This window comes from Micromys minutus, assembly GCF_963924665.1.
Source record: "Micromys minutus genome assembly, chromosome: 11".
NCBI classification, from domain to species: Eukaryota; Metazoa; Chordata; class Mammalia; order Rodentia; family Muridae; genus Micromys; species Micromys minutus.
In genome coordinates this window covers 31,837,513-31,852,780 of record NC_137980.1, presented here as the reverse complement: position 1 = coordinate 31,852,780, position 15,268 = coordinate 31,837,513, and the positions used below count along the sequence as shown (strand labels likewise).

Genomic DNA, 15,268 nt, shown 5'->3' with positions numbered 1-15,268 from the left:
ACTGACTGTTTAAGAAAACACTAGGTACTTAAGTGTGTTGTGTGTTAAGATCTTAGGAACCTCTCACCCTCTCTCCATGTTACTTTCCTGTTCTTGATGAGGAATTTCAGCCTCATCATCTCAGCCTTAAGGATGGGATCAGAACCATTTGCTATGCAATCTTTTTCCCTTCTATGCACAGCATTGTAACTATAGGTCCTTATTCTTAATGCACTATACATCAATTCTGCTTGCTAATACTGTATGCCTGTTTCCACAAGTTTTATAGGTTGAAGGGGGCTTAGGCATTACTTAGCCAAGCATGAACCCAGGTTAGAAACATGTGGCGACTTGAATTAATTAGATGAGGAACAGAAATTAGAGATTGCTAGCCCATGTAAGCGTTCAGTTTCTTTTCCATTATCTCCTACATCCTCTTAAGATGGTTGACTGTGGGCCATGGAAAACAAGTTAAAATTTATGTAATACTTTCCTAGGAAATCTTTAAAATATTAATATTAAATGTGAGTTTAAAGTTCAGTTTGGTCTCCCAGCCAATCACCAAATACTTTTTCTTCCAAACAGGTAAGACATTTCAGGTAGTGGATTAACAGGTAACCTTCACAGCCATTTTCCACCAGTGACCATACCTTGTCACACTGGCTGTTTTGTAGTTCATAGAGATTATAGCTGAGCAAGGCAGTTGAAGACATTGTCCCCTCAGCAGCCTGCCCCACAATTTCTAGTGCTGTGAAAGCTAGGCACCAGGGAGGAAGCTTCTTGATCATTACTGGTTTGATTTATCCATGCTCAGTGACCAGTGGATATAATGGCTTTGACAGTTGGGTTTTACCACCAATTCTGGGAAGCAACCAAAAGCAATGGGGATTGCTACATCAATTTGGTAGATCTCTGGGATAAATGTAGAACTTTTAAAGAAAGATCAGATGTTGGGTGATGAGTAGGAAGGTGAGACAGAGCTGGGAGGGCTGGGGGTAAATATAATCAAAATACATTTTATGAAACCATTGAAGAATTAATAAAAACAGCCAAGCAAAATTGACAGCAGATAATTAAGCTGTGAGTTCTTTTTAGTCCAGATGGGACCAATCTAGGGTGTATTAATGGCATGGTACCTGGAGGCACAGTCCTCTCTTTTGTGTTTTCCTTTAGTAGTTTCTATTTATTTCAACATGTCTGTGAATAGTACCTGTATATCTGTTCTTTTGCTGTTTTGTGTCTCATATACCTGGACATACACAATTCAGGCCATTTGTTTTCATTCACATAAATATCTGGTCCAAGGAAAAATAACAATGACAAAATAGTTGCTGTCTTAGGGCTTTATTTCTCTGAAGAGACACCATGACCACATACTGCTTGTAAAGCAAAAATATGTCATGGGTGCTGGCTTACAGTTCAGAGGTTCAGTCCATTATCATCATGGCAGGACAGAAGCATGGCAGTGTCCAGGCAGACATGGTGCTGGAGAAGAATCTGAGTGTTCTACATCTTGAACCACGGGCAGCAGAAGGAGACCACACTACATTTAGCATGAGCATATGAAACCTCCAAGTTCTCCTCCACAGTGACACACTTCTCCCATGGGGCCACACCTACTCAAACAAGGCTGAACCTCCTAATTGTGCCTCACCTAATGGCCAAACACTGAACCACTTAAGTCTGCTGGGGCCATTCCTATCCAAACCACCACATTTGCAAAATGTGTAATCAGTCAATCATACTTACCCTAAGGTATCATGAATGTAAATACATTATATAAGCATAAATATATTGTATAAATATATCCCATATTATATCTATTTCACATATATTTTATAAAAAGTAATCTTAATCACTGCACATGAAACTGGTAATGACTGTTATATTTTGTGTAGTAGAACTGAGATTGGTGACAAAACTGGACTTTTAAATAACATGTAAAATTCTGAGGGTTTACAATAAAATAAGATGTGACAAAGAAGTCACAAAAGGAAAGATTAGATTTACCATGTGGAATCCATGTAATTCTGGAATGTCTTTGGGTAGGAATAGAACACATTCCCTTTTTAATTTAAATTTTCTATTGGTATATATTTATTCTGCACAGTGCTAGGTTTCCATAAAGAATGGTATTTTTCCAGTACATTGTGTATCATGACTACATTTACTTCCTAGACTGTCCTTCAATTCCACCTTCTTCCCCTTTCCTCTACTATTTTGATCAAATAAGTAGACAGTTTTTAAAAAGTTGATGTGTAAATGGAAAATAAGCATAGAGAAGCTTTCCAACGTCCTGAGCCATCTCGATGTGAAAATTAAACCCACCCTGAGGTTCAATCTCACCCTTTTCAGAAAAACTCATAAGGAAGGCAAATAGCAACAAGTAAATGCTCAGGAGCATGGGAGGAAAATGAGACCCACAGACATCACTGGTGGGATTTATTAGCCCAACCACTATTAAATTCAGTATGGACTATCCTAACCGGATAACCATTCTACTGATGACATATTTTATTTATGGATAATAGTGCCGGATATTTATGAGTTAAATTAAATCTTCAATTTATTAGAAGAGTACGGTTATTACAAATTCAAAGACAAAGTGGAGGTAGTTACAGTGTTCTTAGAAACAATTTAGAAACAATTTCTTATAATTGGGCTTATTGAGGTTGGCTGCTTTGTGTTAGTAATATAATCTGGTGAGTTCTGACTGATGAACTTGCAAAAATAACTTCTCAGACAATTCCCAGTGTGTTGTCATTTTTTTTTCTGGTATATTTGTCTTTGTTCAAATCATGGTTGGACAGTCTCGTTGGTGAGACTATGTGGGTGTAGCTTCTCATAGCACTTTGCGACACAGGCTCACAGCAAACTTTTTGATCCTCGGGCTCTTGCAATCTTTTTACCCCTATTCATTTTTGTTTTCTTGGTTATTCTGTGTGTGTGTGTGTGTGTGTGTGTGTGTGTGTGTGTGTTACCATCAAACAATATAGGTCAGAAGACAGATCTTTTCCCTTCTAGTCTGTGAGTCCTGGAGATTGAGCTCAGGCCATCAGGCTTGGCTGAGGATGCCTTTACCTGCTTGTCATCAGGATCATGGTCACATCATTATCTATTTGATCTCTGAATCTGTCCTTTCTGATTACCCTTCTGTTGATTAAGCAGAAAATTGCCGTGTGAAACAGGGTTATTCTTTTATAAAACATTCACCTTTTCATTATTTGCTTCAGTGCTGCTAGAACTTTAAAAATTTATTTCGCATATTTGGGCATTTTGGCTGCATGGATGTCTGTGTTCCCTTTGAGTGCCTAGTGCCTATGGAGACCAGAAGGCATCCAACTACTCAAGAACTTGATTTACAGATGGCTGTGAGCCACTGTCTAGGTGCTGAGAATAGAATCTTGGTCCTCTGGAAAAGCAGCAAATGTCCTCTTAACAGTTCAACTATATCTAGCCTTCAATAGTCTTTTTATCTTTCATTTTAATATTTTATTATTTGATACTTTTTATACAATATACTTTGACCATATATTTCCCCTTCCCAAACTTGCGTTCTCCCTCATATTACTACCCATCCAACGTATAGCTTCTTGTCCAGAGGTGGGCTTTGTGCCACTTCCTCCTTTATGACGAGATATTGTGTGTGCTGTTATGGTCCTTTTGAGTTAGCATATGCATCTGCCCATTGTGCCTGGAAAAGTCTACTGCTTCATTGAAGTCATTCACCTCCTCTGGATTTTACTCTCTTCTTGCCCTGTTTTCTTTAGATCACTGGGCTTTGAGTGTAGGGGTGTGATTTGGAATCCAGTTTGGGGCTGATCACTTCAGCTTCTTACTTTCTACCTGTTTTCTAATAGTGCATCTTCCATCTATGGTATTTCTGATGAGAGTTGAATGATGGGCTCAAATGTGTGTTTAGTAATATCTCGTTTAGCATATTTTCCTTATTTATTTATTTATTTATTTATTTATTTATTTATTTATTTATTTATTTATTTATTTATTTAAATTCTGATTGCAGCCCCCACCTCAACTGCCAATCCCCCTATCACAGACCACACTCCATTCCCCTTTCCCTTCTCCTTTGAAGGAAGGGGAGGCCTCCCTTGGTTACCAACCCACATCAAGTTACTGCAGGACTCTGCAGATCCTCTACCACTGAGGTCAACAAGTCAGACCAGTTAGGGAACAGGGTCCACAGGCAGGAAACAGAGTTGGCAACAGCCTCTGCTCCAGTTGTTAGGGGACCTGTATGAAGATCAAACTGCATATGTGTAGGTTTAAGGGATAAGTCCAACCCATATACGCTCTTTTGTTGGTGGTTCAGTCTTTGGGAGTTTCCAAGGATTCAGGTTAGTTGACTCTGTGGTATTCTAATTTCTCTGGGTCTGTCAGTCCTTTCCCAGATCTTCCACGGGACTTCCCAAGTTCTATCCAATGTTTGGCTGTGGGTTTCTGCATCTATTTCAGTCAGCTGCTGGGTGGAGTCTCTCAAAAACAGTTACACTAGGCTCCTGAATGCAAGCATAATAGAATATCATTAGTAGTATCAGGGATTGGGTCTTGCCCATGGGATGCATCTGAAGTTGTCACTCAGTCATTGGATAGCCACTTCCTCAGTCCTTGCTCCATCTTTGTCCCCACACTTCTTGTAAGTGGGACAAATTTGCATCAAAAGTTTTGTGGGTGGGTTGATGTCCTTATCCCTTCACTAGGGATCCTGCCTGGCTTCAGGAGTTAGCCATTTCAAACTCCATAATTTTAGTGCTATGAGTCTCAGACAGAGTCACCCTAATAGACTCCCTGGAGCCTCCCTCATCCCAGGTCTATGGCACATCTTAGAGATGCCCCTCCCCAGATGCCAATTTTCATTCACTTTGCTAACCCTCTCTTCCCTGTTCTTCCCATATCTGATCCACCACACTGCCCCATTCTCTTCCTCATCTTTGTTCCCACCCAGTTCCCTCTCTTTCTCTACCTCCTATGGCTATTTTATTTCCCCCTCAGAGTGATATTCAGGCACCTTCCCTTGGTTCCTCTTGCTTCTGTGGGTCTATAAATTGTAGTTTGAATATTCTGTACTTTATGGCTGATATCCACTTATAAGTAAGACATATTATCCATGTCATTTTGAGTCTGGGTTGACTCATTCAGGATGATTTTAGTTCCATCTATTTCCCTGAAAAACTCATGATGCCATTGTTCTTAACAGTTGAGAAGTGTTCCATGTATAAAAGAACTACATTTTCTGTATCCATTCTTTGGTTGAGGGACATCTGGGTTGCTTCCAGACACTGGCTATTACTAAGACCTCTGGGTCTTGAGGTAGAACTATTTCTGCATTTCTGGGAAACGGCTAGATTGATTTCCAGAGTGGTTGTAGAAGTTTGCACTCCTGCCAGTAATGGAGCAGTGTTCCCCTTGCTCCATATCTTTGCCAGCATGTGATGCCCCTTGAATTTTTTTTATTTGAGCCATTCAGATAGGTTTAAGATGAATCTCAGTGTTGTTTTGATTTGCATTTTTCTGAAGACTAAAGATATCAAACATTTCAAGATTCCTTCCTCTGTTGAGAATTCACTGTTTAGCTCTATATACCATTTTTAATTAAATTTTATTTGTTAGTGTGTAACTTTTGAGTTCTTTGTATAATTTGGAGATTGGCCCTGATTTGTAGGGTTAGTGAAGATGCTTTCCCAATCTTTAGGCTGCCAATTTTTCTCATTGAGAGTGTTCTCAGCCTTATAGAAGCTTTTCCATTCCATGATGCCCCATTTATGAATTGTTGATCATAGTGCCTGTGCTATTTATGCTCTGTTCAGGAAGTTGTCTCTTTTACCAGTCAGTTCAAGGTTATTCTCCACTTTTTCTTCTATTAGATTTAGTTTATCCACTTTTATGTTATGGTCTTTGATCCATATGCTGATAGATATGGATCTATTTGAATTCTTCTACATGCAGACATCCAGTTATTTCTTTTGTTTAAACTTATTATTTAATAGGCATTGTTACAGATAATAATGAGTTACATCACTTTCATCTTCATGTATCAAAACTTAGAACCCTTTTTTATTAAAGATTGAAGCTTTGATTTTTAAATTTTAAGTCAATAGAATTTAACTGCTTTCTCAAAAATCAAGAGTCCATAGGTGTGAGGTTTATTTCTGAATCTTCAGTGTGATTCCATTGACGAACGAACCTGTCTGTTTCTGTACCAATATCATCCAGTTCCTGTGACTATTGCTTTGTAGTACAGCATGAAATCAGGATGGTGATGTCTGCAGAAGTTCTTTGTATGGGATTGTTTTAATAATCTGTGTTTTTTTTCCCATATGAAGTTGTGCATTATTCTTTCAAGTTTTATAAAGAATTGTGTTACAATTTTCATGGGAATTGCACTCAATTTGTAAATTGCTTTTGGTAAGATGGTCATTTTCAATACATTAGTCTTGGCAATCATGAGTATGGAAGATCTTCCCATCTTCTGTTATCTTCTTAACATTCTTTTTTCAGATACTTGAAGTTCTTGTCATACAGGCCTCTCACCAGCTTGGTTAGAGGTACACCAAGATATTTTATATTACTGTGGCTATTGTAAAGAGTATTATTTCCTGATCTCTAGTCCCATTTATGTTTTGTAGAAAAGAGGGCTAGTTTGTTTGTTTGGTTGTTTGTTTGGTTTTTTTTTTAGTTAAATTTCTATCCAGTCATTTTGCTGAATTGTTTATCAGCTGTTGTAGTTCTCTGGTAGAATTCTTTGGATGACTTACATACATTATCATATCATCTGCAAATTTTATTATGTTTAACTATGTGCCATGTATCCCTGATGTTTCTAAGACTTTTAGCTGGAAGGGGTGTTGGATTTTGTCTAAGGCCTTTACAGCATCTAATTAGATGACCATGCAGATTTTTTTCCTTTTAATTTGTTTATACAGTGGGTTATGTAGATATATATTTGTATGCTGGGCCATCCATGGGCCTGGGATGAAGCCTACTTAATCATGATGGATGATGTCTTTGAGGTGTTCTTGGATTTGGTTTGCAAGTGTTTTATTGACTATTTTTGCATCAGTGTTCATAAGAGAAATTTGTCAGTAATTTTCTTTCTTTGTTGAGTCTTTGTATGGTTTATGTATAAGGATGACTGTGGCTTCATAGAATATGTTTGGCACTGTTCCTTCTGTTTCTATTTTGTGGAATGGCTTAAGGAGTGTTGGTATTAGTTCTTTTGTGAAAGTGTGGTAGAATTCTGCACTAAAACCATCTGGCACTGAGCTTTTTTTTTTTTTTTTTGTTGAGAGACTTTGAATTACTGATGCTATTTCCTTAGGGGTTATGGAGCTTTTAAAATAGTTTACTTGATCTTGATTTAAATTCAGTAAGTGGTATGTGTCCAGAAAATCATCCATTTTATTTCAATTTTCCAACTTTGTGGAGTACAGGCTTTTGAAATAGAACCTAATGAATCTTTGAATTTCCTCCATTTGTGTTATGTCTCTCTTTGCATTTCTGATTTTATTTATTTGAATACTGCCTCTCTGTCTTTTAGTTAGTTTGGCTAAACTTGTCTATCTTGTTGATTTTCTCAAAGAACTAACTCTTGGTTTCATTGATTCTTTGTATTGTAGTCCTTGTTTCTAATGGATTGATTGCAGCCCCGATTTTGATTCTTTCCTGCTATCTACTTCTCTTGGTTATGTTTGCTTTTTTTTTTTTCCTATAGCTTTCAGGAGTACTTTTAAATCGCTCATATGGGGACTCTCTAATTTCTTTATGGAAGGACTTAGTGTTGGGAACTTCCCCTTTAGCACTGCTTTCATTGTGCCCCATAAGTTTGGGTATGTTGTGCCTTCATTTTAATTCAATTCTAGAAAGTCTTTACTTTCTTCTCTGACCAAGTTGTCATTGAGTAGAGCATTGTTCAGCTTCCATGTGGATGTGGAATTTCTGTTCTTTTTTTGTTGTTGTTGAAGTCCAGCTTTAATCCATATTGGTCTGATAGGATACAAGGCATTATTTCATTGTGTTTTATATCTGCTGAGGCTTGCTTTGTGATTGTAAGTTTTAGAGAAGGATCCACGTTGTTGAGAAACTGTATATTCTTTTGCGTTTGAATGAAAAGTTCTGTGCATGTCTGTTGAGTCATTTTGATTCATAACATTGGTTAATTTCACTATTTCTCTGTTTAGTTTTAGTCCAGGTGAACTGTTGATTAGTGTGAGTGTGGTGTTGAAGTCTACCACTATTAATGTGTAGGCTTTGGTGTGTGATTTAAGCTTTAGCTGTGTTTCTTTTACGCATGTGGGTGTCCTTGTTTTGGAACTATAGATTTCAGAATTGAGATGTCATCTTGGTGGATGTTTTCCTTTGATTAGTATATAGTGTCCTTTCCCATTCTCTTTTGACTAATTTTGGTAGAATGTATATTTTATTGGCTATGAGAATGGCTACCCAAGCTTGCTTCTTGGGTCCATTGGCTTGTAAATAATTTCTAGCCTTTCACAATGAGATGTCTATCTTTGTTGCTGACACATGTTTCCTGTATGCAGCAGAATGATGAATCCACTCTGTTAGCCCATGTTTTTTATTGGGGAATTGAGTTTATTAATGTTTAGAGATATTAATTACCAATGATTATTAGCTCCTATTATTTTGATATCAGTGATGGTACTGTGTGTGTGTATGTGCCTATGTGTTTATAATTCTTTTCTTTTGGTTTTGCTGGTGTGCAATTGCTCATTTCTTGTGTTTTCTTGGATATAGTTACTCTCTTTGTGTTGGAATTTTTCTTTTTTGTGTCCTCATTAGGACTGGATCAGTGAAAAACATTGCTTACATTTGATTTGGTTTTGGTTTTTTCATCTGTGGAGTTTGAGAATTTGCTGATTATAGTAGTCTTGACTGACATCGCCTCTTAGGATCTTCAAAACATCTGCCCATACCCTTTGAGCTTTTAGATTCTCTGTTTAGTAACTGAGTGTAATTCTGATAAGTCTGCCTTTATATGTTTCTTGTCCTTTTCCTCTTGCAGCTTTTAATATTCTTTCTTTGTTTTGTACATTTAATGTTTTGATTATCATGTGGTGGAGCATTTTCTTTTCTAGCCCAATCTATTTGGTGTTCTGTAAGCTTCTTATAAGTTTATAGCTATCTCTTTCTTTAGGTCAAGGAACTTTTCTTCTATGATTTTGTTGAAGATATATTTTGAGTGTTTCATCTGGAAATCTTCTTGCATACTTATTATTCTTAGATTTGGTCTTTTCATAGTATCTCAATTTTTCTGGCTGTTTTGTATTAGAGACTTTAGATATGAACTTTCTTTGACTGATATATCAATTTTTATTGCATCTATTTTCTTTTTCTCAGGTCATGAATAGCTTGATTCATTTCCTTCACCCATATATGTTTTCCTGTATTTTTTTTTTAAAAAAAATTATTGTTCTGTTATTGCTTTAAAGATCTTACCTGTTTGGTTGTATTTTCCTACATTTCTTTAAATTTATTAATTTCTTCTTTAATAGCCTCTATCATCTTCATGATATTAAATATGAAATCATTTTCTTGTGAGTCATTTGTGTTAGGGCTTGCAATAATAGGATAGTTAAGTTCTGGTGATACCCAGCTATTGTCTTGGCTTTTGTTGATTGTGTTCAGAAATGTGGTTGTCCCTAGTGTCCACAGGCCAGGTAGCCCTTACTGGCCTCTGGGCAACAGGCCTCTGGGCTGATAGTTTCTGATTGCAGAATTCTTCTTGGATTGCAGGTAGTACTGTTTGTCTCAGTTGGCAGCAGGCTTCTAGGGATGCAGGCTAGGCTGTTGGTCTCTGATAGCTCATGCCTCTGGTTGTCCTGGGCTGCAGCAGGCCTCCAGGAATGCAGGCAGAACTCATGATCCCTGATAGCTGTAGTCTTCTGAGATTTCAGATAGAGGCATTTATAGGAAGTTGGAGCCCATAGAGCACAGGGCCAACCTTATGGCTGCTATGCTTGCCAGGAGACAAAGCAGGCATGGTATTGGGCCATGGGAATGTCATATAGTTGCCCTGGATGATATTAGGCCTGTATGGCTGCAGGAAGGGCTTTGGCCTGGGGACTGGAGTACAGATCCTGGCTCCCATTTACTGTTGTTTAAAGTGACATTTCTTTGTTACACTATGTTTTTCAGGTACCCCTGAGGCCCATGGCCTACTTTATTTCAAGTTTTTGACCTCTTTAACTGTGTCAAAGATGGGCCCCTCTCACAGAGGAGGTTTTAAGTTAAATTAGAAAGTTGCTGCTTACTTCCATAATAATGTCACTGTAACACCATGGGCACCTCTTGCAGGTTGGTCATTATCTGAGCTCACGTCATTCTTATGGGTGAGATTGATGATTCCCCTTCTGGAGTGTGTACTAACCAGGATGGGTAAAGTGCTCACTTAGGCACCAGTCAGAGTTCTAGTTTTCTGTACCACGATAATGTGGTGTTGTGCTTAGCAACAAGGCCTAACACTCAAGTTATGAAGAGAAACGAAGAACATTGGCCAGGCAGAAGCCTACAATGTTTGACATCTTTGGCAATACTGGAAAAAAATAGAACCTAGTTCTGGTTTTGAATAATTTAGTAGCATATGGAATCTAGCTTAACTACTATCTTTAATCATTTTCCTTATTAATATTCCTTAAAATCTTTTTCTCTGTGGATTTTTGAAACTTTCTTTTATCAGATAAAGATATCTTAAACTAGTTTTCTTTCTTATGTTGAGAATCTTTACTCATGGGGGAAAATTAATGCTTTTTCCTACTTATTTTATTCTACTAACCAAAAAATAATGCCTAAATTATAGATATTTTTATTGAAAGCTTAGAGTATAAATATGTTGACTTTTCATAGATTAAAAAAGATGGACGTGGAAATGGAATACATTTTGTGTGGCTTGAGGCTTAATATGAATTTTATGTTATTTATAAGCCTGGTTTCAAAGCTCTATGACTGGGTACAGATTTAAGCCTGAGTATGATCATTGTATGCATTGGGCTTCCACATAATAACCACATTGTCATTTAGACTAAAGAAGCACAGTTATTGACTTTAGAATGTTTCATTAAAAAAAAAATTCTGAAATGCCATGACATCACGGTGTGACTGTTGCTCTGTTTTTGTAGAACACTGACAAGTGCTGGCAAGGAGCTGCATGATAATTTCCTGAAAGCCCTGGCGATGAGGGAAGAGGATAACCGTGCTGGGAAACTGAGCGTGAGTACACTTTACCACCTAATTCAAGTGGATTTTCAAACACACAGTTAATATAGATGATGCATCCTGTAATGTCTTCCATGAGCTGTAGTTCAGGTACAGGAAGGACAGATGGCTCATGAGGTAAGGGCACTTGCTGTTAACCTAGCTCCCTAGTGCTCACAAGGTGGAAAGGAAGAGCTAAGTAGCTGCATCTGTCCTCTGATCTCCACATGCCTGCCACAGCACAGGTGTACCCCATCCCCACAAAATAAACAAATGTAATGTGATATCCTCTGGCTATACAATGTGACTACATTTATAGATTATAGTACTGTGCATAGATTTCCTTTTTATGATACTTTTTGTTTATAATAGTAGCAAAATGATAAAAAATGATAAGATTCTAAAAATTCTAAAACTTTGAAGAGGAAAACAACAACATTGATTTATCTGCCTATCTGTACCAATACCATGCAGGTTTTTTTTTTTTTTTTTTTTTTTTTTTTATCACAATTGCTTTGTAATATAGCTTGAGATCAGGGATGGTGACTCCCCAAGAAGTATTTTTAGTCTTGAGAATAGATTTTGCTATTCTAGGTTTTTTGTTATTCCAGATGAATTTGCAAATTGCTTCTTCCAACTCTATGAAGAATTGAGTTGGAATTTTGATGGGGATTGCATTGAATCTGTAGATTGCTTTTGGCAAGATGGCCATTTTTACAATGTTAACCCTGCCAATCCATGAGCATAGGAGTTCTTTACATCTTCTGATATCTTCAATTTTCTTCTTAAGAGTCTTGAAGTTCTTGTCATACAGATCCTTTACTTGCTTGGTTAGGGTCACTTCAAGGTATTTTATAGTCTTTGTGACTGTTGTGAAGGGTTTTGATTCCCTAATTTCTTTTTTTGCCTGTTTATCCATTGAGTAGAGGAAGGTGCTCAAAACAACCCTGAGATTCTACCTCATACCAGTTAGAATGGCAAGATAAAAAGCTCAGGTAACTCAGATGCTGGCAAGGGTATGGAGAAAGAGGAACACTCCTCCACTCTTGGTGGGGTTATAAGATGGTACATCCACTCTGGAAATCAGTCTGGTGGTTCCTTTGAAAATTGGACATAGTACTACCTGAAATTCCACTCCTGGGCATATACCCAAAGTTGCTCCAACATATAACAAGGACACATGTTCCACCATGTTTATAGCAGTCTTATTTAAAATAGCCAGAAGCTGAAAAGAATCCAGATGTCCTTCAACAGAGGAATCAATACAGAGAGTGTGGTACATTTACACAATGGAGTACTACTCAGCTATTAGAAACAATGGCTCCATGAAATTCGTAGGCAAATGGATGGAACTAGAGATTATCATCCTGAGTGAGGTAACCCAGTCACAAAAGAACACACATGGTATTTACTCAGTGACAAGCAGATACTAGTTTCAGAAATACCCAATATCAAAGAAACAATCCACAGACATTATAAAGCTCAAAAAGAAGGAAGGCCAAAATGAGAATGCCCCAGTCCTGCTTAGTTAAGAGAACAAAACTCTCATGGGAGGAAATGCAAGGTCAAATAGAGGAACACGGGTTGAAGAAAAGATCACCCAGAAGCACCCTCACCGGAGGATCCACCACATATGCAGTCACTAAATCCAAGCACTATAGCTGATGCCAAAAAGTACTTACTGGCAGGAACTAGACAGAGATGCCCCTCAGGGACTATGCTAGAGTCAGATAGATACAGATGAGCATGCTTGAGCAGCTAACCATTGGGATGAACTCGGGGATCCCAATGAGGTTGCTAAAGAAAGGACCTAAGGAGCTGAAAGGGGTTGCAACCTCATAGGAAGATAACAATATTATCAACCAACCAAACCCTCCAAAACTCCCATGGAGTAAAACACCAACCTTTGTGCACACTTCAAGAGACCTATATGTAGCTGAAGATAGCAGTGTCTGGCATCAATGTGAGAAGAGGCCTTTGATTCAGGGAGGGCACGTTTTCCCAATGTAGGAGAATGCCAAGGCAACAGGGTGGAGAGGGAGATCAGGAGGGAGTGAAGGCAAATGGAGGAGGAGGGGGGATTTGGAGCAGGGTGGGGTAAAGGAATAACATCTCAAATGTAAATACAGAGTATCTAATTTAAAAATGTAAAAAAAAAAATAAGTGGCCTAAAGAATGTGGATATCCTTAAAAGAGGTTAGAGAAATAGGGAATGTAATCAGACATGCTTTTGAAGTATTGGCAGCATGGTATGGGGAGAATTATGTGTCTCTGGGGGCAGAAGATGAGTCATGAGTAAGGGATCTCCCCTGAGAGATCACTGTAATTATCAGAAAGTAGATAATAGAAAGGTGGGATAAAGAAATCACACAAGTATTGTTGGCAAAAGAAAGATTAAACTAGCATCCTAAGAGATCAAGTCTGTAAGCCATGTCCCATCTGCTTATTTCGGTGATGAAAATGAAACCGACAGTCCCACATATGCTACCCCTGTGCCATATCTCCAGCTCCCAGGCGCTTTGCTGTGACTTTGGCGTTAGAGAAATATGGGGGGATTTGCGGAAGAGTCTTCACATGATCCAGTTGGACTATTCATCGGAGACTGAGTAGCTTACGGAATAAGAAATGTAGTTCTGTGTTTAGAGGTGGGAAAGCAGTTGATACAGCTCAGCAGTTAAAATAGAGTCTGGAGACAGAGAGTGACTACCATCAAGACGAATACGACATCATAAAAAGGCTTCTCAGAAAAGAAAACCTGTCAGTTATTCTTATGTTTGTCTAAGCCATGCTGTCTTGTTCTTTAATGTGGCATTTAAATGAATATTCTCCATTTAATATTGATTGAGTTTTGAAATAATAGATAGGCATAATGCATAATACATTAAGTATTTAATAAATAATAATATGCTATCCAAATTATTTTTGTATCCACTGAAGTTAGAATTATGGTGGAACTATATATGAACAATATTGGAACATATTTTTGCTAGAATATAAATCTGAATAGCTGCTTAGAAAAGATAGCTGAAAGAGCTCTTTGTGATGATTATAAATTTTATTGGGTGTCAAACTATTATTAATCATTGGTAGGATTCTATACATCCTGAATATTAATATTACATTTTATAAAGTGATGCTATAGGATACTTTTGTCCTTTTATTAGTATTTTTATCTGTGTAAATCTCTCTTATATTTGTCACAAACAAGTATGATTGAGATATAGGCTCTCCTTATGACATTTCTGTTATCACAGGTTTATGTAACTCTTCTAAGTGGACAAGTAACTAAATATTTTTTCATGAATTCCTGATTTCAAGAGTGAAAAAAAAAACATTTCCTATTTAACCAGAGTCTAAAGAGACTGTGATAACATGTTGCATGTGCTCCTGGTGGGACCTAATGAAACTTATTTCCCACTAAATAGTGAGCATGCAAACAGCACATGGCTGACTTGTTTGAGCTTTGAAATATGTGTTATCAAAGATGACTTAAAACACTGTTTATAACTCTCCATTCATGTCCAGTGAAAGAAGCCACTGTAACCTGGACCAGGAAAACCTATGAATTAAGAACTTCTTATATACCCATTTCCTGTGTTGAAATCTTTATGAAATATAAGGTTGCATTGCATATGACCAATTATACTGTGCTGACATGATCTTTTCCCTCCTTTCTATCTTACAGCTTCTCTAACATGTCTCCTTTCAGAAACAAAGGTATCAGAGATATGCTTGCATCTTTTCTAATAGACTTCATACTTGTCCACTGTGGAAATTATATGATTCATAAAGTTTTACCTTTGTTATGAACAGGTTTTTTTTCAGCACTTGGAAATGCATATGAACTTTCCTTTAACTAGAAATATATAGCTGAATATTGTTAATCCATTTGTCTTTGGATAAACAGGATATATGGACATGAAATATTGGAGGTTATATGGCCATAGGTAGCATCTGTGTTTAATTTTTGGATTGCCCACTTATTTCAGGTTAAACACATGCATTTTGACTTTATACAGCCTGAGATTTTCTGCCTAAAATATAAAGATTTTTACACTGATGA

The 15,268-nt window shown here is 37.4% G+C and overlaps 1 protein-coding gene across 3 annotated transcripts in view; it reads left to right on the top strand.

The window, feature by feature from the left end:
* CFAP299 (cilia and flagella associated protein 299) overlaps window positions 1-15,268 on the top strand; it is a gene marked incomplete at both ends in the record, with an annotated part of 432,657 nt that overhangs the window by 137,702 nt on the left and 279,687 nt on the right. For 2 of the 3 annotated variants that reach the window (XM_080925067.1, XM_080925066.1), the window contains one exon: window positions 11,130-11,220. In XM_080925067.1, the coding sequence (XP_080781193.1) occupies window positions 11,130-11,220 (91 nt within the window). Of the gene's footprint in view, window positions 1-11,129; window positions 11,248-15,268 lie in introns of all 3 variants that reach the window. The other variant, XM_080925065.1, reaches the window with a different exon arrangement.